Below are 22499 nucleotides of genomic sequence, written 5' to 3'. Positions count from 1 at the left end.
TTATTATGGATAGTTGGATACTTGAACACAAAGGACCAAAATAAGTATATAAGTAAGTAAAATTTCCCTTCACTACAGTACAGTAGAAGATCATAGAAATTTTGGTCGCCAAACATTAGGTAAAGCCGTAAAGAAAGAAAAAGTTACTACCAAATTTTATTTAATAAACCAGTTTGCGATAAAATAAAAAATAATAGTGGGAAGGAAGGAGGTTTTGGAGAAAAGGAGTTTTGCGCGTTTCCGAGCTGTCAGCCATTTGAAGGGATCGTGTCTTTCTGTCATCTATCTGTTTGCAATTTGAGTTGAGCTCACAATCACATCACACTCTCATTCCATTACCTGCTGCTGCTGCTTCTTCTTCTCTTCATTTGCCAAAATTAAAGAGGTTTTCAATTTAACTTGTGGTTACAAAAGAAGATCTACTCTGTGTTGCTCAGACGAACTGAGCAACGATGGCTATGCCTTTCAATCATCCACTCTGTCTCTCTTGTGCTATTCTTCTCTTCATGTCTCTCTCCGTTTCTGCCGCTTCTCTTTCTGGTAACTTCCTTCACTTCCCTTCTTTTTTTCAAGCTCCTGCTGACTCCTTTTTTTTCTTCTTCTGACGTTTGGGTTTTCTAATTACAGACACAATTTTCGATTCTCAGGCGCATACGGCTCGCCATCTTCTTCAGGCTAAGAGAGGTTTGCAATTTCTTAAACATCTTTATGCTTTTGGATCTACCAACATTTTTTATTCAAAAATTGAAAACACAAGTAAATGAATTATATGGACATAGCTATATTAAATCTATCTAGTGATTTATGCTGTTCTTTCCTTTCCTTTTATTGTTGAGATCAGTCTGCTCTGTATGAGGATTTTCATTATTCGTTTAGAGATAACTCTAACTTCAAATGTGACCCGATCTGCCATTTCTGATAAGCTCTTGTATGTACAAACAGCACAGATACTTATGAATAGTTGAATAATGATTGCTATTAAACAACTACTTCAATTCTGTTGATTGCTTATTTGAGATATCCATCTTTATAGGATTTCTTAGTATATTTTCATCACTTCATGCAAATCTAGTGCATTGCCTGTGTCTCTGATCTGTAGAGGATTTTCAGCATGCTGCAATTTGGTTTTGCCGTGACATTTGAACTGTTATGTGTATGCTGAAGCCTGAAAGGTTAGAGTTTGGTGATATCAATTATCAATGTGGAGTGCTAGGTAAACAATGACTATTTTGAACAACATGAAAAACCACCAATCAAATAAAAACATACTACACCTCTAAATTATCCACCTAAATCTTACCTAAATCTTAATATTAAAATAACCATCCATACACTGAAATAAACATCCGATATATCTATTGTTCACAATATTTAATATTTTCATTGTCTACCTATACTTTTTCATTATCAAATGCACAAGGCAAGTGGAAAGTGCTGCCACATGGCATGTGTCTTAATCACTTTCTTATGTCTTTCATCTAGTATCGCCTCATGAATCATGATTTTATAGTTGCCAATTTTGTCTTGGTTTGTTTGCAAACTCATTGCAGAATAGGGGTGAATGCAGATCGAATCGGATATGGCCAAAATCTCGATCCGGTCCGCATTAAAATCATCGGATCGGATTGAATTCAATATCCGCAGTTTTTAAGTTTAGATCCGATCCGATTCGCACATTTGCGGATTGGATATCGGATATATTCGCAAAATATAAAAATATTTTTAATAGCTTATTTTTATTAAAAAATATTAATAAAATTCTTTTTTTCTACTCTTTTAAATATGTTTACTCTTAAAATAATGTTAAACACACTTTTCTTAAATAATAAAATTAAAATAATACAACATATATGATAATTATTAGTTGAAATAAAACATAAGAAGAATATTTATTTATTTATTTATTTTGCGGATCGGATATGCGGATACCTACATAAAATCCGCAATCCGATCCTATAAGTGTGCAGATCCGATGCGATAACCTTGCGGATCGGATCCATATCCGCAAATTTCGGATCGGATTCGGATAAATACCGCGGATATGCGGATCGGATCCAATCCATGAACACCCCTAATTGCAGACATTACTGCTTGCTGTTACAAAAGAAAATTCTTTTCTCTTTAATTTTCCTCACCTGTCTGTTTAAAATATATATGGAATCTGGGCCAAGCTGTTCTCATGATACTGGTTTTCCCCGGAATCTGCAGGTTGTTCTGTGAATTTCGAGTTCGCGAATTACACAATAATCACAAGCAAATGCAAAGGACCCAATTATCCACCGAAAGAATGTTGTGGGGCATTCAAAGAATTTGCATGCCCTTACGCCGATGTGTTGAATGATTTACAGAATGATTGCGCTTCAACCATGTTCAGTTATATTAATCTCTATGGACAATACCCTCCTGGCCTCTTTGCTAGCGAGTGCCGTGAAGGGAAGGAAGGTCTTGCCTGTCCTGCATTGCCGCCATCGGCATCTTCTGATGATACAGCAAATCAAGTTATACATAAGCCATCTCTACTGCTGATGATCACAACCTGCTTCTTAATTTTGTTACTCTGATGTTTCAGTGGCTAATTTTCATTCATTTTTTTTATACCAACATGATTGTGCTAGAGCTCAAAACATTAGCGTGCAATCGGATTAGTCTCCCCCTTTTCGATTTTACAGTTCCATGTAGTAAGCTCTGCTGTATGCGAGTGTTGGTAACTAATTGCAAGCTTGCTTGGAACTTGTATATTGTCTGAAAAGGAATGTGCCTACTCATATATTTTTATTGGGAATGGATCTTCTCAATTGTTAAAAGAAATTGAGAGTGTAAAGGGTGATCTCTAACCCTTCATTGCTTTCTCTCTCATATTTATTCTTGGTCTTACTTATAAAATTAATGGTGAGAGATCACACTTTATTCTCACAATGTTAAAAAAATTGAGAGGATTTATTTCTCTTTTTATTCTGGTTATTTATTTGTAACTAGGTATTTTTTTTTTTACGCTGTAAAACATTTACAGTAGAATATGCATGTGTGAAGACCAAAACCAAATTGTTTGACAAGTTGTATGTGATTTGTGAAGTACTACTCTTTGGATTTTCCTAAAAGATGTGCGCAGTGCGCAACATACTTAACATCTTAGGAAGGAAAACTGCATTTTCTTTTGGTTCTATAGTTAATTTCAGAGAATCATGATCTCAACTTTTATTATTAGGGTGTTATTGTGAAACCCAGAAATGTTAATGATCAGTCACGGATTTAGGAGACATGTATAGGCTGTTGCCCTCCGTAATTTTTAAAATAGTTACGGTTTTCTAATTATTGCAACATGAAATGAAAAGTTTATACTTTTTTTTCTTTCGCTAAGACATTGCATTGTGAAGGTATGAAATTGAGAAATTTTTATCAGCATCTGTTAATCAAAAATGCTAAAAGACCAAACTATTTGTTGCTTTTTTATTATTATTAGGTTTAATTATTATGTTGATCTTCATAGGTTCACTAAATTTATAATTAAGTTTTTAACTGTTTTTTCCTTTTTTAATTGGATCTTTACATGATTTTTAATTTTACAATTAGGTCTTTATCAATCTAAAAAATGTTAGAACTAATAAAATATCTCTTCGCAAATTGAATATCTTTTTGCAAATTGAACTTTAGAGATATTTCACTAATTTTAACTTTTTGACATGAAAATGATCTAATTACAAAATTAAAAGTAGTATATAGATCTAATTGAAAGAAAAAAAATATAAAAATTTAATTATAAATTTATGAAACTATAAAAACTAATAAAATAATTAAATTTTATTATTATTATGATTAATATAAAAAGAGTTACATCACTCATGAAAACAATGTCAGATTAGGCAAAATCATTACACTGTATACACTTTTGCTAACGAAGACATACTCTTATTAATAGAGTGGTAGATGTCACTACCCGAACATAGGATTCATGTGTAAATATGACTCATTAAATAATTCGAGAATTGTATTTTGTATCTGAATTTTTATATATATTTTTTATATATATTTGTCCATTTTTTAAAAAATATAATTAATCAACCTAGCTCTCTCTTTTTATTCATTGAACATCATCTTTTAACTCTTAAAGAAAATAAATCAATTTAGATTAATCGAGTGGTCACCTTACTCATCCGTTTAAATAAATATCAGTAAGTGTGACGTAGATCGGTAACAAATTAATTTTTGTCTGCCAAACTAAAAAGTACTATGAAAAAACAAAAAAAAAATCTTAAGGATAATATTAAGAGGGTAGTAGAATAATAACACCAAGTTTCATGTACAGAAAAACACAATAGATTATATTTAAAAGCTACACACTATTACACACAGACGAAATGGTAAACCCGTCCATTCAAATGACTAAAGACCTTGGTGGTAGCCGAAAAATCATAACAATGTATTTCACTACCATAACATCGTTTGTGATACATCGAATCCTTCATTTTGTTGACTGCAATTTTATTTATAGCTTCGTCGCAAGTTGCAATATAAGAATAATTTTTTATCCTATTATTGTTGTGTACATAAATCAGCCCATTTACCATCTATACTTTTGTAAAGAAAGAAGTCACATTATTTACGCATACAAGAAATCCTGCTATATAATTCACTCCTGCTGTTGTGCAGGAGGAGGATGAATAATTTACATTCAGAAAAAGATTTAGATGAGACCGGTGAATCACCAAATGAGGTTGAGTCTCGGCTTCTGTCGGAACTGTTTCTTTGTCACACACCATGGGCCAGGAAATGTGCTCAGCTGCATTATATGCCAATCAAGAATACAGTCAGCCACGTCACACTGATTTCTCAAAATGAAACTATCAAACAAATATTAAAATCAAAGAAATCTATAAAGAAAATTCAAAAATTCAGCTGAAATTGATCATGAAATAAAATGACCTCGGCAACATGCTAAATTTGAATATCTATCTGCAAGGTAGTGGAAATCTTACATTGCCAATGATCTTTGCTCCAAACCAAGGAGTATCGGCACCATATGGAGGAGGTATGACTCTGGTTCCATTGAATATGTAGGGAGGAAGTAAGGCCTTTAGTTCCTTCTCTAACCTTTCTGCATAAGAACCATGCCAATCAGAACTCCATTAGAACTTAGAAGTCGGACAATGTACCAGATAGCAGTAAATTTCATCTCAGCAAAGAGAAAAAGGATATTACCTGCCAAACCTGGTAGGCATGCAGAACCCCCTGATAAAACTACAGTCTTGTACCAATCACTGTCACCTGCTAATTCCACAGAATGGCAATGCTCCATGCAAAGAGCTATGGCCTGGTGCAAACCCATTGCTTGCCTATTCCAACAAGCACAACTTACGCTCACCATAAACCCATGGTAATTCATGGAAAGCATTAGGAAAAAGGCCAGCAAAATACAGGTAAAGCATTATAAGAACTTACACTCCAGCAAGATGAGGCTGGAATACAAGAGCAACATAGCACAGCTTCTGTTGCCCGGTAACCAACAAACACCCAACAACTTCAGTGAGAAGAATTTTAAGGAGAAAAAATAGATCTAAAAACTCAATGCCAAACACTCCCATCGCCATTCAACAATAATTAAAAAAAATATATATGAAGCACAATACGCGTACCTCTTTCAATGTGCGGACAGTGTATAAAGACTGAAAATTTAGGTTGTTGAGTTGCATCTTCTCCCTCAGAAATCCTGTAAGTTTTAGTGCTCCCAGTCCCACAACTTCCACGCCCACACTGCGCATCACTTTACCATTAAAAACTGCAGAAAGACAATAAAGGCCAGAGTCACACCAATGAAGAAGAAGAAAAGTCATTGGGTTCTGCCATACAAAGTCAAAAAATATTGTACATTGAAAGAGAGATGTTTAGCATTGAGTATAACTGTTCCCAACTTGGATAACAACTGGTGGTAAATCACACAAGAAAAGCAAAAATTGCGAATTCTATTGAGAGAAAATAGAAAGAGCAAGAAGAAAACTAGAGCATACTTGGAACTACAGATGTGACTTGAAACCCTATATTAACAGCTATTCCAGAAGTACGTTTTGCAGCAAACAGAGCTAGAGTTGCCTACATTTTACAAAATAGAAAATAAGTAAATATGGAAATAACATTGACAATAATCAGAAGAAACAATGCTATATTTCGCAAAAATCCGTGGACGACTATATTCATATTATGCATAATGATAATTGATTAGTTGTAAACAAGGTTTTTGCCTCTAAGTCTAGAGCCTCAGACTGAACAATCTAAGAGTAATAATTCTATTGTGCTTGAGCATGAATTCTACCACTCTCACCTTCTAAACTTCAACTGAAGAACCAGCTTGAATTTAGGCATGTGCCCGTGCCCGTGCCCATGCATTGTTTACATTTCAAGCCCAAAGGGCTCTTGCATGAGAGGCCATTTAGATATAAAAATTATCGACGAGTATACAATTCAAAATTTAGGCTTTGGGGATAGCTGGACATTAGTGATATACGTGAGATCTTGAGAGAACAAACACAGTTACATATAAACCATGAAAGAGGTTACAGAAAAGGGATATCATACTCATAACTCACGTGCAAGCATATTCGAACGTGATCCCACAATTACAGTAAGTTGTAACTGGACCTTATCTAGGGTCTTTTATTTTCATTTACCTGGTTGACAGCACAAACAGCGGGAACATTCATGTCAAACAGGGCAGAATATATTGCTTCTTTAAGCTGCCGTCTTGATGCTTTAGCTGATTCAGTATCTAGAATGAGGGAACAGATTAACATTATACAGTTGGAGAATCATGTATTTAGAAAAAAAAAATTTCTACGAAGTTATATAAGTTATATTACATTATAGAAGTCAGTGCACTCTTTTGTGTTTATTTTTTTCTTTTTAAAATCACTAGCGAATGTAAGTCATAAAATGTAACTGACCATCATAATGACATATTGGTACGGAAACAATAACAGGTTGTGTATTTGGTTTCACCTGCATCCTGCAGAGTGCAGAGAAAGAAAGCAATATATAATATAACACATGAAACCAAAGTAACAATATTTCTCTAGCCCCAAGATTAAGCAATGATTGCAAAAGAATAGCCCAGTGCCCTTAACTCATGTGCAATTGATTATCAGAATGTGTATACCTGTTATATATAGTTGCAAAAAAATGTCGTAGTCTAGTATACATTGGAGACTCGATGTTACCGAATTCCTGCATCTCAAAAACATGAGAAAGGAGGGAAAGGGGGACTCCGCATAAATGAGCTGGTATGATTTGCATGAATATTTCGTAGGCTAATGAAACAGATCGAACAAAATGATTACCAAAAACGTTGCTGATCGGCCGGATGGACAGGCATATTTGCTCCAACCGAATTTGCAATAGCCAGAACCGCCTAGAGAATAATGGAGATTGGAATTAAGAAAAGTGAGAAGGTGAGATGAGAGAGGCAAGTTGTGGAGGGGAAGACTAACCATCAATGATAACGGAACCAGGAATGCGTGCTCGTTGGCCATAAATATGCTTGAAGGAGAGCTGGGGGGTGCGGGCATGGAAGGGTCTGTAATTGAATTGAAGAATGAGAAAGCAGGAAAGAAGGAATGAAAATTGAAAGAATGAAAGTGGAATAATACTGACGGAAGAGGGAGAGGGTAGCCATAGCTCAAGGTGGCCTCAGCAAAGAAGAGAGAGTCGGAAGAAGGGTCGGGGTGATGGGTCTGAAGGAAGTGAACCCACAAACGATTGTCGAAAACGAGGCATCTGAGAGCCTTGCATACGCAGCTCATCTTGGCTGCATCCTTGGGCCCCAACTCCCTCAGGATTTGCAACAATATGTCTCCCGGCAGCTGCTCCAGCTCTCCCAAATCGGATCGGGAACACGCCTCTGCTGCGCTCCCATCCACGTTCCCTCTCGACGTGCTTGACACCAGTTCCCACACCCTCCTCAGCACCATCGACATGCCCCTCTCTCGATTGCAGTTGTTGCTGTTACAGCAAGATAATCACACCTCCTCATATTCTATTTCATCCTCTTCATTTTCATTTAATTAATTAATTACTAATCAAATCGCTGCTCACTGTTGACTGATGAGACCGTGGGAACTGGGAACTCCCACTTTGCTTCCTAGTTGGTTAATGGATCTATCTAGAACCACTGCTAATTCTACTTTTCCAATACTTGCATCGCTAATTATCACGCTCCATTCATTCGTTACCTTTTTACCCTCTTCATTTACTGTTTCTCTATCTATTGATTTTTAAAATGACATCTGTTCACTTGTTGACTTCTTGTGGATTCATTTATTTATTTTATATTCGAGTTTTTGAAAGAGTTTGTCAGCAATTGACTTTTGGTAGTAAATTTTAACTTATTCTATATCAATTTTCAATTACGTATATAGCAAAATTACTTATCAATATATAATATATATTAAAATATAAAAAATAAGGAGACGATTCATATTGAAATTTGTCTGTTGAGGATTTTTAATTTGCTGAGTCCGAAAGCTTCTAACTTCAGTAGTAATAATAAAATAAAGGAAATTCACACAATCCAAGATTTTTCATTTAGATTCAAATTATTTGGATGAATTGGCCAACAAAGATTGACGCGCACCGCTTTCATTCCATAAATGTATATGTTCACCAACTAATATTAATATGCACTCCCCAGTCATAAATGCTGCTATACCAACACCTTTTCAATCTAAATATGTATTTATTTTAAAATTTAATTTTAATATATTGTTAATATAAAATATTTTTATATGTATATTTAATTACATAATATTATATTATTAAAAATAATTATTTTTTATATTAATTATATAAAAAACTGAATGTAAATCAAAATTAAATTCTAATTTATCCATAGAAGAAGTTATTGAGTGAATAATTGTTTTGTAAATAATGAGATGTAAAAGGAAGAAGATGTGATCCAAAATGAGCCAATAGAAGTAAGGCAAGTCATAGGCAAATCCGGATTCCATGGTGGAGAATGAGAAAGCATCTATCTTTATCTTTGGCTTCCACAACCACTCTATATCATCAACTCTGAGAAAGGCGAAAGCAAAGCAAGCAGAAAATGGCAGCCTCAGCATCATCCATGATGATATCAAGTACCCATCATCGTGCCTTATTATCATCGCCCACCATCCACCAGAAGCCATCAAGCGTGTGCTTCCAGGGTCTGAGGCAGCTCACAATTAGAAGGAGCTTGTCAAGCAGCAGCGGCGTGAGAAGGGTGGTTCCTCCACGTGGCGGCGTGAGAGCTGAGCTGAGCCCAGCTCTGGTGATAAGCCTGAGCACTGGGCTGTCGCTGTTCTTGGGGAGGTTCGTGTTCTTCAACTTCCAGAGGGAGAACGTGGCCAAGCAAGGATTGCCGGAGCAGAACGGGATCACGCACTTCGAGGCTGGTGACTCGCGTGCCAAGGAGTACGTCAGCATCCTCAAATCCAACGATCCTGTGGGATTCAACCTTGTTGATGTATTGGCTTGGGGATCCCTCGGCCACATCGTTGCTTACTACATCTTGGCCACCTCCAGCAATGGCTATGATCCTAGTTTCTTTCCTCAATGAGTCAAATACATCCATTTCTTATTTATATTCTCTCTGATCTGCTACTCATCTATGTATATCTTTTCTACTTCTTCATTATCAACTGCTACCTTATTTACCTTGCTTTCCCATGTATAACTACTATTCCACGCACCATCAATTCATTCATGCACGTGTGCGTTTGTGGCTCCATATCGTTCAAGCAGATTCGCTGCTCAATTTGCAAAACCTACAAAGACAAGACTACATTATACGCCTTAAGCAGATATTCACCCTAGCTTAGCGTTAGTGTAATCATGGTCTTTTGTTTTATTGATCATGGTTATATATTCGATTCATATATTTCCATTTACGGAGGTTTACAAATAAAATTTATTCTGTTATGTCTTTTATTCTTAATAAAGGGAATCAAATAATTCTATTGGCCAATCTTAACTAAGTTCCCTAATTTGCCCTTCAGAATGCCATTTTTTTCCTTTCTGAAACTGCTTTCAGGTTCGTAACAAAAAGAAAAGGCACTTAATTGGCACTTAGTCTTTAATGGTTGTTCTGCATATTAGTACAATCGTTTTCCACCCCTACCACTAAATTGGTATCAAATTCAATTAAGATCAAAAGCTTGCACACTACTACTATTCAGGTTCTTAAACTTTACGGTTTATAATTATTTTCAATTACGTTTCTACAAGAATACACCTAAAATATTTACTTTTTTTACCAAAAAAAAATAATTACAATTTTTTTAAAAATATGAAAACCCAATTATAAATTATTAAAATATAAGAACGTTTTTATATGCACTGTAATTGACAAGAATACGCTTGATATCAAAATATCAATAAGTTAGAATGACATGCGGTATATTATATGAAAAATATAATATATAGTACTTAAGGTTTGTAGAGTAAGCTAAAGCAATCTATGAAATAGGGTGTTTTTACTTTTAGTTATTTTAGCGAAGACAAAAAAATGACAACTAGTTCAGCTCAAGGTTCCACCGATTGGTGCCAGCAAGAGAGTGAGAGAGACACACCAAACGGAAATGAGAAATCCTCCGACGCAGCCACCAAAGCTTATCCAACACCAACAGCTTTGTACGACGACCTTGCCCGTGATTCCAACCTCTTTTGGGATAAGCTTGAATCTTTTCATAAATCATTCGGCACTAAATTTAAGTACGTCTTCCTTTTTTCCTTTTTGTTTCTAATTTTTCTCTTTCTATTTTAAGTTTATGGAAATTTGTCATCTTTGATTGTTTTCTGGTGTGCCCTGAGAGAAAAATTGCCCGTGGTAGCCAAATTTAAAACATGATAATGGAGTTGGATTATGCAATGAAAGTGCAGTAGTGTACATGATGGCAAAAATTAGTTAGACGAAATTGACAAATTTCCCCCCTTTTTGTTGGTTTAGGGTTCCCACCATAGGAGGAAGGCCACTAGATCTATATCGCCTTTTCGTGGAAGTAACATCTCGTGGTGGTATTGAAAAGGTATGCATTTGATATCTCTATTCTCTGCTAATTGCTAAAATTCAGAGTTCCTTTAATGTCACGGTAAATGACTTCCATGTTTTCACCGGATCTTTTCTGCTGATGGCAAAGATTTTATGATTGCAATTTATTTATGATTCTGCTCAGTATCTTGAAATCTTTTTTATATTGATTTCTCATTTCTCCCTTTTGTAAGACTTTTCTAAAGTAATTCCTCCTAAGTTTTTTTCTGAAGTACATGTAGGTAATTGTAGAACGCAAATGGAAGGATGTGATTGTGGGCTTCAAGTTTCGAGAGACTATTACAAGCGCATCATTTATGGTGCGCAGATACTATCTATCTTTGCTTTATCACTTTGAGCAAGCGTATTACTTTCGGAAACAAGTCCCTCCTTCCTCAACACCTGGTGAAAAAAAAAAGTTCTCTCTTTCCCCCATCTAATTATGCTTGTGATCTTTTCCTTTTTTGACGCATAAGTTATTTCTTATACGGTATATCCAGATCCTGCAAATAGGAGTCTCGTTGATAGCTCCACACCCTTTGGTGAAGGTACTGCTTTGAATGCTTTGCATGTTCAGGATTAGTGAATGGAGCATTTAGATCTGATTTGTTTGCTGCTTTGGTTGCTTCATATGCACACTTGTATCTCTGTCTGCTTTTGCTCACTTCTCATGCTTCTTGGAATAACAGCAGTGGTGGATGTAGAGTAGAGTCTGTGTCTTCCTACTAGGCAATATACTTTGAATATGTGATAACCGCTAAGCATTGTCTTTCTTATATGCAGCCGGTAAAACACAGCAGCTTGGTTCTGTGGTGCCTGGAACAATTGATGGGAAGTTTGATGGTGGTTATATAGTTACAGTGAATCTGGGTTCTGAACAGGTGAAAGGTATTCTATACCATGTTCCCATCAGTTTGTCCCAGAGTTCTAATACTGTTGGTGTCCATGGTTCACGGAATCGAAAGAAATCTAGATTGGCATTAGGCGATCCATCTCGGCCGAAGTCAAACAAGAGTGGCTACAATTTCTTCTTTGCTGAGAATTATGCCAGGTTGAGGCCCTTATTCCATGGTGAAGAGAGAGCGATTAGTAAGAGGATTGGGTTTCTATGGAACAATCTAACAGAAGCAGAAAGACAGGTACTGATGCTCAGTTTTGCATTTGGATAAAGGCTTGGTGCTTGAAATTTTTATACATATACTTCTGTGAAAGTTTGTGAATTGAAAGTAGTACTGTAATGTTCGCCTATAAGCATGTGTGTTTTGTGGAATAAACATTCTAATCTCAAGAAATGTGTCGAAGCTAGAAGTTGCAATTATCACCAAGACTTTCTCATATGACTTTTTGTAAAATGTCATGCAGGTTTATCAGGAGAAAGGGCTGAGAGATAAGGAAAGATACAAGACTGAATTGTTGGAGCACAAGTCGTCCAATAATTGAACTACTCAATAGACAAATTCTCTTACTACGAATGTGCTTTTATCCCTTTCTATAGTTTAGTTTTCTTTAACATTGTAGTTAGAAATACCCCATGGAAAACTGATGGCTAATTAATAGCCTTGGTGTAATGTAGAATATATGAAATTTAAGATCTTTTATAGCAGCTAATTTTGAAAAAGAAATAATGAGTAAATGTCCAAAATGGTCCCCAAAATTTCAAATCGCTATTCAATTTAGTCATCGACTTTTTAAAATGACCAATTAAATCCCTGAAATTCGAAAAAGTGCATCTCCGTTAGTCTCTTATAGAAATATCATCTAAATGTTGATGATGTGGCATTCCGACTGTATACTGATATGTACCAAATTTGAATTTGATTCAAATTGGTACCTGAAATTGCTTAATAATATCCAAATTAGTCTATTTTCAATTATAAAACCCTAATTCCCAAATTATTGTCTTCTTTTCTTCGACCTCTCCACTATCTTTCAGTTTATCTTCTTTTCTCGTTTGCATGAGTGATGATGGGTGGTGGGGAGAGAAGCTAAAGTAGCTCAAGTAGGAACAACTCTGTAGGGAGACCTTATGACAGCAAAGGAATGTGCAACAGGGAAGGTAAGAATGCCGTTTTCTGTAATTGCAGACTTCGGATGGTGATGAAGTATTCAACAACGACAGAGAATTCTGGTAGATTATTTTATGGTTGTCCAAACTATGAGGTAATGTTATGGCTCTAAAGAAAATGTTAAGATAGTTTCACTTTGAGTTTCGATTCACCTGCGTTTTTTACTTTGTAGTATGGAATTTATTGTAATTTTTTCTGTTGGGTTGATGGAGGTGAAGAACCTGTTTGTGCAACACCCATTTCACAAAAAATTTTACATGAGTTCAATTGAAAAATGACAAATTTAGAAAGTGATGTTAAGATCTTGAAGATGATGATAATGATTACCTTATTAAAAGTGGAAAATATATTTTAGCTTAATGGGCGAATACATATAATTTAAATCTGTGTTGAATTTAAAATTAATCCAACCGCATTAACTTGTAATCAAAATAGTTTTTAGGTAAGTGTACTGATCTTATAGTTCAGAATGAATATGAACTGGAAGATAGCAGAGAGGATGAAGAAGAGAAGAAGACAATCAAAGAAAAGAAGATAATAATTTGGGGATTAGGGTTTTACAATTGAAAATGGACTAATTTAACTATTATTAAGCGATTTCAGATACCAATTTGAATCAAATTCAAGTTTGGTACACATCAGCATAATGCTGGAATGCCACATCATCAACGTTTAGAAGAAACTTTTGCAAGGAACTAAAAGAAATGCACTTTTTCGAATTTCATGGATTTAATTGATCATTTTAAAAATCGATGACTAAATTGAATAAGATTTGAAATTCAAGGACCATTTTGGGCATTTACTCAACAAATAATGCCTGATGGTTGGAGTTACTTATTACAAACAAGCATACATAATAAATAATAATGAAATGAAAAGTAAGAATTGAATTCAGCTAAAGAGAGGAATGCTCTGTTCGTTCCTGAAAAAGTTGTGTGGGTCAACCTTTTTCTTAATCTGCGACAATCTGATGAAGTTGGCCTTGAAGTACTTGATCCCCCAAACACTTGCTTCCGCGAAGCTGGTGTTATGACGTTTGTTAGTGCCAATATCAAGATCTCTGTAGTTGACATAGGTGGCCCTTGGAGAGTTGGAAACATAAGGAGTCATATAACTGTAAAGACTTTTCATCCACCTCACATGCCTGCTGGATGCCTCCGCGGTATTCACATCCCACTTCACCAAGTACTGTATGTTGTAGAGATTCCCTTTCCTGTGAGGAAATGCGATTTCAGATTCTGGGATCTCACTCATCCTTCCGCCATAGGGCTCCATTATAAGCATTGCCTGCACATCTTCTTTCAAAAGCAACTTCCAGATGCCTTCAAGCCCTGCCTCCGGTATAGGCTTCCTTACGTAGTCGGATTTGGCCTTGAATGAGCTCTTGAATGTCGTCACTCGGTCCAGCAACGCCTCCGGAGCGTCGTCTTTGCTGTGTCCACCAAAGAACAGAGCAGATTGGATCCATGTCATTTCAGTGCAGTCCTTGGCCTGCAACCCTAACTCAGGGAAGCTCTGCTTCATTATCGGCATCAATCTGTCTATTCCTCCCAGGAAGAAAGAGTTGAATAATACTTGCACTGTTGCTGAATTGGCGCCGGTGTTCTGCGCAACCACCCTGATGAAAAGATCCTTAGGCAGCTTATCTGCTATGGTTTGCCACTTGAGAATGAGCTTTGTTGCTCCTTCCGCCACCGTTCTTTGGACGTTGAATGCCGTCACAACAGGAGGAACTCGGACCAGCTTGATCTTCCATGAAAGAACCACTCCGAAGTTGTTTCCACCGCCTCCTCTGATGGCCCAGAAGAGGTCTTCTCCCATTGATTTTCTGTCAAGAATTTTGCCATTTGCATCGATGATGGTGGCATCGACAACATTATCTGCTGCAGTTCCAAACTTCCTGAGCATGGTGCCAAATCCTCCACCACTGATGTGGCCTCCCAGTCCAATGCTTGGACATATTCCTGCAGGGAATCCATGGAGTGCACTTGCTTTGGAGATCTTGTAGTAGAGTTCACCGAGTGTAGCCCCAGCTTGAACCCAGGCTGTCTCGTCGGCAAGGTTGATGTCGATGGAGCGGAGCTTGTTGAGGTCAAGCATCACAAATGGGGCCTTGGAATAAGAGAGAAAGGAAAGGCCTTCGTAGTCGTGGCCGCCACTTCTGACTCTGATCTGCATGCCGAGCTTCTTGGTGCAGAGAATGGCAGCTTGAATGTGAGAAGCAGTGAGAGGCGTGAGAATGACAAGAGGCGTAGTGGGTGAGGTTGAGGCTGATGAGGAATTCACCCATCTTGGATTCTGTTCGAATGCTTGCAAGGCTTGTTGATACTGTGAGGATGATGAGGTGAGGGCTATTGTTTCAATGGAAGTAGCAGCTCCAGCACTGCTCTTCATGCAATTCTTGAAACTTACACTCTGCTCCTCAACGGAGCCTGCATACGAGATCAATGCAAGAAACACAATCACATAATAAGCCATCATCTCTAGCTTTGTTATTTTCTGTTGTCAATGATGGAATCCTCGCCATATATCTATCTATATATAGAGTGAGAGATGCTCAGCTGCACGTAAGTAGCTAGGTAGAATTTTCATGTTATTTTAGCATGTGTGTGTATTCTTTGGAGGGTCAACTATGAATCGCGGTGACATGCGCGTTTCAGCTTCTTTTGTGGAGCCGCCCACGTCTCAATGCAATAACTCCAATCTTTCTCTCCAAAGCTGGAACACATAGTAGTCTCTTTAGTTTTTTCACAAATAATTCAATCCATATATTTTTTAATTAAAAAAATGACCGGCATATTTGGATCTTTAGAATACTTTAAACGGATATTATGTTTTTTATTTATAGTCTTTGAAAAGAAATTCTGAGAAAATCATAAAATTTAAACAGAATCTTATATATACATGTGGTGTTAGTGCCCGTTCCCACATAATTATTATGTATAATCTAATCAACAATTCAATATATATATATATATATTCTTAGTACAATATCAGAGTGGTTTTTCATGTATGATGATTTGAAGTGCATCGAGAGTTGGAAATACTTCACGTATCTAGTGTTTTAACTTTGATTTAAGTTTACATACTGTTCTTGTATGGATACCTGCGGAGAGAGCTCAATCTCTGGGAGTCGGCGCCGAGCTATTGCTTTCGGTGCCGACCTTCAGGTCTTGTGATAATCCGAGCTTTTCTCCAAGAGTATGTCTAATCGCGTAGAGCTTTGAGCAAGAAACAGGGGGGAGTGTACCTGCAAAGGCACTCCGAAGCTTAAGTTAGTATTGAGAATTCAATGTCCCTTTTGAAGATAAAATATCATACCTTGATAGGTGAGATAAAATAGGTCGGTTACGTTTCTATTGATCATCTGAATTGAAGAGCAATTAATAGGTTTTAACAAGTGATAATGTCTGATTGTAACGTATAACGCCGAGTTATAACGTAAAGTGCCGAGTTATGGTGCATAATGTCGAATTATGACATCGGATTTGTAACGGCCGTATCATAGCCCCCAAGCTTAGCCTGGCTATATTTTGATAAAACAGGTTGAGCTTTTTTTTTTTTTTTTAGTTATAACTCGGCGATTTGAGTTATAGGTATGGAGCCCCCATGTCAACTTACTTTATTAAAATAATGAATAATTTGAATTTTCAGACGTAGTTTGAAGTTAAGGTGCATTGGAAAGTGTAGTAGTCTTGTCATTGATTGTGCGTTTGATTTTTCCAATAAAATTTGGAAACGTTGATTTTAATAGATGCAACGGTTAGGTTTTTTCATGGAACCTAGTAGTTAATTTGAATAGTTGCTGAGACGATGTTGATAAAAGTGAATTGGTTGGGCGAGAATATTGAGTTAGCTCACTGTTGTTGGGTGATTTGATTGAGTTTGATTGCGCATGTGTAAACGATGCGACTTTGAATTGAAGGGTTGTCGCCAATGGATAAGTATTTTTACTTGTATGATATGTGATTGAGTTTGTTGACTGTTTATAGTCATAGTTCGGAATTGAAGACTGAGTTTGATTGCGCATGTGTAAACGATGCGACTTTGAACTGAAGAATTATCACGAATGGATAATTGATTGAAGATTGTGTTTGATTGCGCATGTGTAAACGATGCGATTTTGAATTGAAGAATTATCACGAATAGATAATTGATCGAAGATGGTGTTGATTGCGCATGTGTAAACGATGCGACTTTGAATTGAAGAATTATCACGAATGGATAATTGATTGAAGATTGTGTTTGATTGCGCATGTGTAAACGATGCGACTTTGAATTGAAGATTTATCGCGAATGGATAATTGATTGAAGATCGTTGATAGTCATAGTTCGGAAGATAGTTGATATAGATCTGATGATAGTTGATATAGATTTGACAAAGAGTGATAATGATTGATATAGAGACAATAATGATTGATACAGCTTGGATAATTATTAATATAAATCTGAAAACAAAGATAATAGATATAGATTTGAAAATAGAAAAATAGGTCAGCGAATAGGGATAACAGATATAGGTCGGAAAATAGCGATGACAGATATAGATCGGCAAATAGAGATAATAGATATAGATCTGCAAATAGAGATGATAGATATGGATCGAAAAATAGATATAACAGATATAGATTGGCAAATAGAGATGACAGATATAGATCGGTAAATAGATATAACAGATATAGATAAAAAAATCAGATTTAGATCGGTAAATAGAGATATCAGATATAATTTGGCAAACAGAAATATCAGATATAAATTGACAATTAGAGATAACTGTTAAAGATCGGCAAATAGAGATAACAGATATAAATCAAAAAGTAGAGATGACATAAATAGATCGGCAAATAGATATAACAGATGTAGATCGGAAAATCAGATATAGATCAGCAAATAGAGAGATCAGATATAAATTGGCAAATAGATATAAGAGATGTAGATCAGAAAATCAGATATAGATCGGCAAATAGAGAGATCAGATATAAATGGGCAACTAGAGATAGCTGATAAAGATTGGCAAATACAGATAATAGATATAAATCGAAAAGTAGAGATGACATATAGATAAGAAAACCAGATAATAGATATAGATCGGCAAATAGGGATAACGAATTTAAATTGAAAAATAGAGATGACATGTAGATCAGAAAAAATAGAGATAACAGATATAGATCGGCAAACAGGTGTATCAGATACAAATTGAAAAATAGCGACGATAGATAAAAAATAGAGATAACAGATATAAGTTAAAAAATAGAGATGACAGATATATATTAGAAAAACAGATATAGATCAACAAATAGATATAACAGATATAAATGGGCAAATAAGGATAACAGATATAAATCGGAAAATAGAGATGATTGATATAAATCGGAAAATATAGATGACTAATATAAATCGAATAACAGAGTGACTGTTATAGATAGGCAAATAGAGATTTTTGATATAAATAGGCAATTAGAGATGATTGATATAAATCGGACAATAGATATAACATAAGTTGACAAATAGGAATAACAGATATAAATCGGAATATACAGATGATTGATATAAATCAGAAAATAGAGTGACTGTTATAGATCGCAAATAGAGATTTTTGATATAAATCAGGAATTAGAGATGATTGATATAAATCGGACAATAGATATAGATCGGCAAATGGAGATGACTGATATATAAATTGAAAAATAGAGATGACTGATATAAATCGGCAAATAGAGATGACTGATATAAATTAGAAAATAGAGATTACAGATATAGATCAGAAAACAGATATAGATCGGAAAAACAGATAAAGATCGACAAAACAGATATAAATCGACAAAATAGATATAGATCGGAAAAGCAGATATAGATCAGAAAAGCAGATATAGATCGGCAAATAGATATATCATAGATGAATTGAAAAATAAAGATGGCAGATATTGATCGAAAAAGCAGATATAGATCGGCAAATAAATATATCAGATGATTTGAAAAATACAGAGATGACAGATAATGATCGAAAAAGTAGATATAGATCGAAAAATAGATATAAATCGGCAAAATAGATATAGATCGGCAAAACAGATATACCAGAGATGAATTGAAAAATAGAGAGATGACAGATAATGATCGAAAAAAAACAGATATAGATTGGAAAAATAGATATAGATCGACAAATAGATATACTAGAGATGATTTGAAAAATAAAGATGACAGATATTGATCGGAAAAGCAGATATAGATCGGCAAATAAATATATCAGATGATTTGAAAAATACAGAAATGATAGATAATGATCGAAAAAGCAGATATAGATCAGAAAAATAGATATAGATCGGCAAAACAGATATAGATCGGCAAATAGATAAAGAGATGAATTGAAAAATTAGTGATGACAGATAATGATCGAAAAAATAGATATAGATCGGAAAAACAGATATAGATAGGCAAATAGATATACCAAAGATGAATTGAAAAATAGAGAGATGACAGATAATGATCGAAAAAACAAATATAGATCGGAAAAACAGATATAGATCGGCAAATATATATATAACATAGATGAATTGAAAAATAAAGATGACAGATATTGATCTAAAAAGCAGATGTAGATCGGCAAATAAATATATCAGATGATTTGAAAAATACAGAAATGATAGATAATGATCGAAAAAGCAGATATAGATAAGAAAAATAGATATAGATCGGCAAAACAGATATAAATCGACAAATAGATAAACCAGAGATGAATTGAAAAATAGAGAGATGACAGATAATAATCCAAAAAACAGATATAGATCGGCCTTTTTCGGACCTTAATGATTTACTATATGACCTTTGTTTACAAAGGTGCAGGTAAGTTTGAAGTCATTGGAAGGAAATGGGGCCTATAGGAAGAAGCGTGTTTATTTCGAAGCCCCACGGTGGGCGCCAATTGTTCTTGTATGGATACCTGGAGAGAGAGCTCAATCTCTGGGAGTCGGCGCCGAGCTATTGCTTTCGGTGCCGACCTTCAGGTCTTGTGATAATCCGAGCTTTTCTCCAAGAGTATGTCCAATCGCGTAGAGCTTTGAGCAAGAAACAGGGGGGAGTGTACCTGCAAAGGCACTCCGAAGCTTAAGTTAGTATTGAGAATTCAATGTCCCTTTTGAAGATAAAATATCATACCTTTATAGGTGAGATAAAATAGGTCGGTTACGTTTCTATTGATCATCTGAATTGAAAAGCAATTAATAGGTTTTAACAAGTGATAATGTCTGATTGTAACGTATAACGCCGAGTTATAACGTAAAGTGCCGAGTTATGGTGTATAATGTCGAATTATGACATCGGATTTGTAACGGCCGTATCACATACAATTAAAACTTGGTATGATATATCGTATATGTATTAACATTCAATGCATTAACAAATATTGCCATCAATAGTATAATGTGGTGAGATAAAGTTCCACTACCCCCACCCTTATCTTCTGCTTTACAAGTGTCTGAGTTGACCACAAGAATTCTTCATAGCACACGCTTAATGACATGATAGTATTGGTAGGTCATGTATATTTTACATACATTGGTCTGTGTATGTCACTTATATTTAGTGCACTAACCTTCTATGCAACGTTGTGCGAAGTAATTTTCCATTTTGGAAATGTTTGATAACAAATTATTAATTGTCGCGACAATTAATGAATGCTAAATAAAGTAAGTTCTGTGTGTTTTTTTTTTGTCTCTCTAGTATTACTCCTGCCGTGTTTCCATTGTCTTGTTAATTACTTATTAGCCCTTGGCGCTTTTTTTGGCAAACTGCAATCAATAACTTGAGAGCAGGGGAAAAAGGGGAATAAAAAAGGGTAAAAAACCTTAATAAGCCAAGTCAAGAATCATATAACGTAAATACGCCAAAGCGAAAATCGTTTCAGCAATAAGCCAAATAATATTTTTATATAATTCGAACCATGCTGGTTCGAATTCCATTTCTACATAATTCGAACCAGCTTGGTTCGAATTACACACGAACACACGCACACACATAATTCGAACCAGCTTGGTTCGAATTACACACAAACACACGTACACACTAATTCGAACCAGCTTGGTTCGAATTACACACAGTAATTCATGGTATAATTCGAATTATGCTGTTAAAAAATTAATAATTTATTTAAAAAAATTATTATAAAAATTAATAATTTAAAAATTAAAAAAATATATATTTTTATTTCATACGTTAAAAAAAGCTAACAAAATATTTAATTACGATACTTCTTTAAAATATTAATGAGCTATCAATTCGAATTTCATACAATACTTTTCTGTCCATTTTTAATAGTTCATGAATATTTTTTAATAAATTTTTTTAAATTATACTACAAAAAATATTTTATCCTATGCAAAACAATTTAAAAAAAAATTGCTTAAAAAATGTTAGGAGTACTATAAAAATTTGTAACGTTATAATAACTTAGGTAAATACATGCATGTACTCAAATTTTAAATAAAATACTCTACATAGTCAATAATAATTTAGAAATAAAAAAATATTTTATTCCATACAAAATAATTAAAAAATATATTTTATTCTCTACAAAATAATTTTAAAAAATGGCTTAAAAGATGTTATGAGTACTATAAAAGTTTGTAATATTCTAGTGATTTAGGTAAATACATGATAAAAATATTTTTTCTTTAATTTCTAAATTATTAGTGACTACGTGGAGTATTTATTTAATGTCTTAAGTTATTAGGACATTACAAATTTTTATAGTACTTCTAACATCTTTTAAGCCCTTTTTTAAATTATTTTGCATAGAATAAAATATTTTTTATGATATAATTTAAATAAATTTATTAAAAAATATTCATGATAATTTAAAAATAGACAAAAGAGTATTGTATGAAATTCGAATTGATAGATCACAAATATTTTAAAGAAGTCTCGTAATTAAATATTTTGTTAGCTTTTTTTAATGTATGAAGGGAAGTTCGAATTACTCTGCTTCAAATGATATGGTGAGCAATTCGAATTCTATACAATACTCTTCTGCCCATTATTGATAGCTCATGAATATTTTTTAATAAATTTATTTAAATTATACCTAAATATTTTTATCATGTATTTACCTAAATTACTAGAATATTACAAACTTTTATAGTATTCATAACATCTTTTAAGCCATTTTTTAAAATTATTTTGTATAGAATAAAATATATTTTTTAATTATTTTGTATGGAATAAAATATTTTCTTTCATTTCTAAATTATTATTGACTATGTAGAGTATTTTATTTAAAATTTGAGTACATACATGTATTTACCTAATTCATTAGAATATTACAAATTTTTATAGTACTCCTAACATTTTTTAAGCCATTTTTTTAAATTATTTTGCATAGAATAAAATAT

The 22499-nt window shown here is 34.5% G+C and overlaps 5 protein-coding genes across 5 annotated transcripts; 3 read left to right on the top strand and 2 right to left on the bottom strand.

Moving 5' to 3' along the window:
• The first annotated feature begins 206 nt into the window (after positions 1-206).
• Positions 207-2821, top strand: LOC107491518 (GPI-anchored protein LLG1). The gene is made up of 3 exons (XM_016112368.3): positions 207-540; positions 628-684; positions 2209-2821. The coding sequence occupies exons 1-3, from the start codon at positions 453-455 to the stop codon at positions 2559-2561; spliced, it is 498 nt and encodes a 165-aa protein (XP_015967854.1). The 5' UTR covers positions 207-452; the 3' UTR covers positions 2562-2821.
• A 1575-nt stretch (positions 2822-4396) lies between these two features.
• On the bottom strand, positions 4397-8216 carry LOC107491515 (actin-related protein 8). The gene is made up of 12 exons (XM_016112366.3): positions 7639-8216; positions 7476-7561; positions 7326-7396; positions 7145-7212; positions 6933-6994; positions 6660-6757; positions 6003-6084; positions 5631-5773; positions 5437-5483; positions 5197-5330; positions 4974-5092; positions 4397-4777 (listed from the first exon to the last, which is right to left on the bottom strand). The coding sequence occupies exons 1-12, from the start codon at positions 7959-7961 to the stop codon at positions 4700-4702; spliced, it is 1311 nt and encodes a 436-aa protein (XP_015967852.1). The 5' UTR covers positions 7962-8216; the 3' UTR covers positions 4397-4699.
• A 739-nt stretch (positions 8217-8955) lies between these two features.
• On the top strand, positions 8956-9677 carry LOC107491519 (photosystem I reaction center subunit V, chloroplastic). The gene has a single exon (XM_016112369.3). It carries the CDS (start codon positions 9086-9088, stop codon positions 9578-9580), a length of 495 nt encoding a protein of 164 aa, XP_015967855.1. The 5' UTR covers positions 8956-9085; the 3' UTR covers positions 9581-9677.
• A 775-nt stretch (positions 9678-10452) lies between these two features.
• Positions 10453-12653, top strand: LOC107491521 (high mobility group B protein 10). Its single transcript, XM_016112372.3, has 6 exons — positions 10453-10734; positions 10970-11048; positions 11293-11455; positions 11551-11598; positions 11834-12189; positions 12413-12653. Exons 1-6 carry the CDS (start codon positions 10529-10531, stop codon positions 12488-12490), a joined length of 930 nt encoding a protein of 309 aa, XP_015967858.1. The 5' UTR covers positions 10453-10528; the 3' UTR covers positions 12491-12653.
• Positions 12654-13873: 1220 nt separating this feature from the next.
• LOC107491520 (berberine bridge enzyme-like 22) lies at positions 13874-15704 on the bottom strand. The gene has a single exon (XM_021143676.2). The coding sequence runs from the start codon at positions 15595-15597 to the stop codon at positions 14008-14010; it is 1590 nt and encodes a 529-aa protein (XP_020999335.1). The 5' UTR covers positions 15598-15704; the 3' UTR covers positions 13874-14007.
• Positions 15705-22499: the final 6795 nt, after the last annotated feature.

The sequence above is a fragment of the Arachis duranensis genome, chromosome 5 (assembly GCF_000817695.3).
Source record: "Arachis duranensis cultivar V14167 chromosome 5, aradu.V14167.gnm2.J7QH, whole genome shotgun sequence".
Taxonomy (NCBI): domain Eukaryota; kingdom Viridiplantae; phylum Streptophyta; class Magnoliopsida; order Fabales; family Fabaceae; genus Arachis; species Arachis duranensis.
Note: the sequence above shows the minus strand (reverse complement) of the source record. Positions and strands in the feature narration are given on the sequence as shown.

What these genes read in the sequence shown, in the direction of transcription:
- LOC107491518 (XM_016112368.3), top strand. Translation starts at nt 453, where the DNA reads ATGGCTATGCCTTTCAATCATCCACTCTGTCTCTCTTGTGCTATTCTT. An exon ending in TTCTGCCGCTTCTCTTTCTG is followed by an intron (nt 541 to 627) that starts GTAACTTCCTTC and finishes TTCTAATTACAG; the next exon opens with ACACAATTTTCGATTCTCAG. An exon ending in TCTTCTTCAGGCTAAGAGAG is followed by an intron (nt 685 to 2,208) that starts GTTTGCAATTTC and finishes CGGAATCTGCAG; the next exon opens with GTTGTTCTGTGAATTTCGAG.
- LOC107491515 (XM_016112366.3), bottom strand. Translation starts at nt 7,961, where the DNA reads ATGTCGATGGTGCTGAGGAGGGTGTGGGAACTGGTGTCAAGCACGTCG. An exon ending in GGCTACCCTCTCCCTCTTCC is followed by an intron (nt 7,562 to 7,638) that starts GTCAGTATTATT and finishes ATTCAATTACAG; the next exon opens with ACCCTTCCATGCCCGCACCC. An exon ending in CTGTTTGTGCTGTCAACCAG is followed by an intron (nt 6,085 to 6,659) that starts GTAAATGAAAAT and finishes TGTAAAATGTAG; the next exon opens with GCAACTCTAGCTCTGTTTGC.
- LOC107491519 (XM_016112369.3), top strand. Translation starts at nt 9,086, where the DNA reads ATGGCAGCCTCAGCATCATCCATGATGATATCAAGTACCCATCATCGT.
- LOC107491521 (XM_016112372.3), top strand. Translation starts at nt 10,529, where the DNA reads ATGACAACTAGTTCAGCTCAAGGTTCCACCGATTGGTGCCAGCAAGAG. An exon ending in TCATTCGGCACTAAATTTAA is followed by an intron (nt 10,735 to 10,969) that starts GTACGTCTTCCT and finishes TTGTTGGTTTAG; the next exon opens with GGTTCCCACCATAGGAGGAA. An exon ending in CTCGTGGTGGTATTGAAAAG is followed by an intron (nt 11,049 to 11,292) that starts GTATGCATTTGA and finishes AAGTACATGTAG; the next exon opens with GTAATTGTAGAACGCAAATG.
- LOC107491520 (XM_021143676.2), bottom strand. Translation starts at nt 15,597, where the DNA reads ATGATGGCTTATTATGTGATTGTGTTTCTTGCATTGATCTCGTATGCA.